The sequence below is a fragment of the Chiloscyllium plagiosum genome, chromosome 5 (assembly GCF_004010195.1).
Source record: "Chiloscyllium plagiosum isolate BGI_BamShark_2017 chromosome 5, ASM401019v2, whole genome shotgun sequence".
In the NCBI taxonomy this organism is placed as follows: Eukaryota; Metazoa; Chordata; class Chondrichthyes; order Orectolobiformes; family Hemiscylliidae; genus Chiloscyllium; species Chiloscyllium plagiosum.
The window spans coordinates 122,054,403-122,056,950 of record NC_057714.1 but is presented as its reverse complement, the minus strand read 5'-3'; the positions used below and the strand labels follow the sequence as shown (position 1 = coordinate 122,056,950).

The following is a 2,548-nucleotide window of genomic DNA, read 5'->3' as shown; positions in this document are numbered from 1 at the left end:
GCCTAGGAACCCTCCAACCACAAGGGATGAATGCAGATTTCTCCAGCTTCCTCATTTCCCCTCTCACCACCTTTTCTCAGTCCCAACCCTCAAACTCAGAACCACCTTCTTGACCTGCAATCTTCTTCCCGACCTCTCCACGCACCCTCACCTTGGCCTCCTTCCACCTATCGCATTTCCAACGCCCCTCCCCCAAGTCCCTCCTCCCTACCTTTTATCTTAGCCTGCTGGACACACTTTCCTCATTCCTGAAGAAGGGCTTATGCCCAAAAGGTCGATTCTCCTGTTCCTTGGATGCTGCCTGACCTGCTGCGCTATCCCTAATCAGCCCTTGCCTTTCCAAATACATGTACATCCTGTCCCTCACGATTCCCTCCAACAACAACTGGCCCACCACTGAGGTCAGGCTCACCGATCTATAGTTCCCTGGCTTGTCTTTACCACCCTTCTTAAACAGTGGTACCACATTTGCCAACCTCCAGTCTTCTGGTACCTCACCTGTGACTAGCGATGATACAAATAACTCAGCAAGAGGCCCAGCAATTACTTCTCTAGCTTCCCACAGAGTTCTCGGGTACACCTGATCAGGTCCTGGGGGTTTATCCACCTTTAACCGTTTCAAGACATCCAGCACTTCCTCCTCTGTAATCTGGACATTTTGCAAGATGTCACCATCTATTTCCCAACAGTCTATCAGTTCTCTTCCTTTCCACTTTGCAGCACCATCCTGGTTGAAGCAGACTGTATCGCTGGTGTTACCCAGCTCGGTGATATCCAGATCACTATCGGCAGTGGGAAGCCACAGATTGTCGGACCCAAACTGGACACAATCCAGCTCTCCATCTTTTCACATCGCTTCATGAGCATCGCAGGTACAACTGACAGGAATAGAGAGGGATTAGACCGTTGGATTCATGTAAGATAATGTCATATATCTCTATCTTCCTTCAGTGAGGATGTGATGGTTTATTGATTTGGGAATGTGGAATAAACAGCAGTAACCTGATATCTCAGCCTAGTCAGTGAGAATAAAACACAATCCTTCCAGAGAGTGTACAAGACATATAGGTAGCAATTATATTCATAGCAGGAGCTCATTCAGGAGATGGTTCATTTACCCTTCTGCAGTCATATGTGACTGATTTGCCCCCTGGGATTGACTGGTTAATCCTCACTGGGTTCTCTCCTTACAGAGCAGATGGGTCGTATCCTACAGAGAACAGCCATCTCCACCAATATCAAGGAGCGATTGGACTTCTCTTGCGCTCTGTTTGGCCCCACAGGGGGCCTGGTGTCGAACGCCCCCCACATCCCTGTGCACCTGGGAGCCATGCAGAAGACTGTGCAGTTCCAGGTAAGGTCAGAGTTCAACAAGGAGCCTCAGTGGGGACAGGACAGGGGCAGTGACTTTACCATAGTCATAGCTCCTCTGTAGTAGTGGTATCCCAGTAGAAACTGTGGGACTGGGGACGTCTAATCTCCGCACTTAATGGAAAATCCAATTCCATTTTGATAGACAAAGGAGTGGAGGGGTCATGGAATAAACAAGGAGGTTGGAGCAGTCACCAGAACCAGATCAAACATGGTCTTATTGAATCATGGTGCAGGCTCAAGGGGCCAAGTGGTCACTTCTGCTGTTAGGTTCTAGTGGGTGCTAGAAATTTGAAATAACAATAGAAATTGATGGAACATCTCAGCAGGTCCAGCAGCATTTGTGGAGAGAGAAGCCAAGTTACCTCACCAAGTCTGATATAACTTCAGATTATTCCCTACCAGTCTGGCCAAGGATTGTCCTATTGCACATCCCAGAGATTCACACTTCCCTTTTGTAAAATGTTTTGTAAAATAGGGGTTGATGGGAAGGGTGAGAGCAGTAACAAATTAAAAATACTATACATGAATGCACGAAGCATTAGACATAAGATGGATGAGCTTGAGGCTCTTTTGGAAATTGGCAGATACGATATTGTGGGGATAACTGAGACATGGCTTCAAGTGGACAGGGCCTGGGAAATGAATATTCAAGGCCAAACGTGCTATCGTAAGGACAGACTGACGGGCAGATGGGGTGGGGTGGCCATGTTGGTAAGGGAGGATATTCAGTCCCTTGCGAGGGGGGACCTAGAGTCAGGGGATGTAGAGTCAGTGTGGATAGAGCTGAGAAATTCTAAGCGTAAAAAGACCCTCTTGGGAGTTATCTACAGGCCCCCAAACAGTAGTCTGGATGTCGGATGTAAGTTGAATCAGGAGCTGAAATTGGCCTGTCGCAAAGATGTTACTACAGTTGTTATGGGGGATTTTAACATGCAGGTAGACTGGGAGAATCAGGATGATATTGGACCTCAAGAAAGAGACTTTGTGGAGTGCCTCAGAGATGGATTCTTAGAGCAGCTGGTGCTGGAGCCGACCAGGGAGAAGGCAATTCTAGATCTGATATTGTGTAACGAACCAGAATTGATCAGAGACCTTGAAGTGAAGGAGCCATTGGGAAGTAGTGACCATAATACATTAAGCTTCAATCTGCAATTTGAGAGGGAGAGGGTACAAT

General features: G+C 47.4%; 1 protein-coding gene across 6 annotated transcripts in view; it reads left to right on the top strand.

Moving 5' to 3' along the window:
• oplah (5-oxoprolinase, ATP-hydrolysing) overlaps nt 1–2,548 on the top strand; it is a 76,661-nt gene that overhangs the window by 40,580 nt on the left and 33,533 nt on the right. For all 6 annotated transcript variants that reach the window (XM_043690963.1, XM_043690964.1, XM_043690966.1 and 3 more), the window contains 2 exons: nt 721–872; nt 1,194–1,354. In XM_043690963.1, coding sequence (XP_043546898.1) covers nt 721–872; nt 1,194–1,354 — 313 coding nt within the window. The remainder of the gene's footprint in view (nt 1–720; nt 873–1,193; nt 1,355–2,548) is intronic.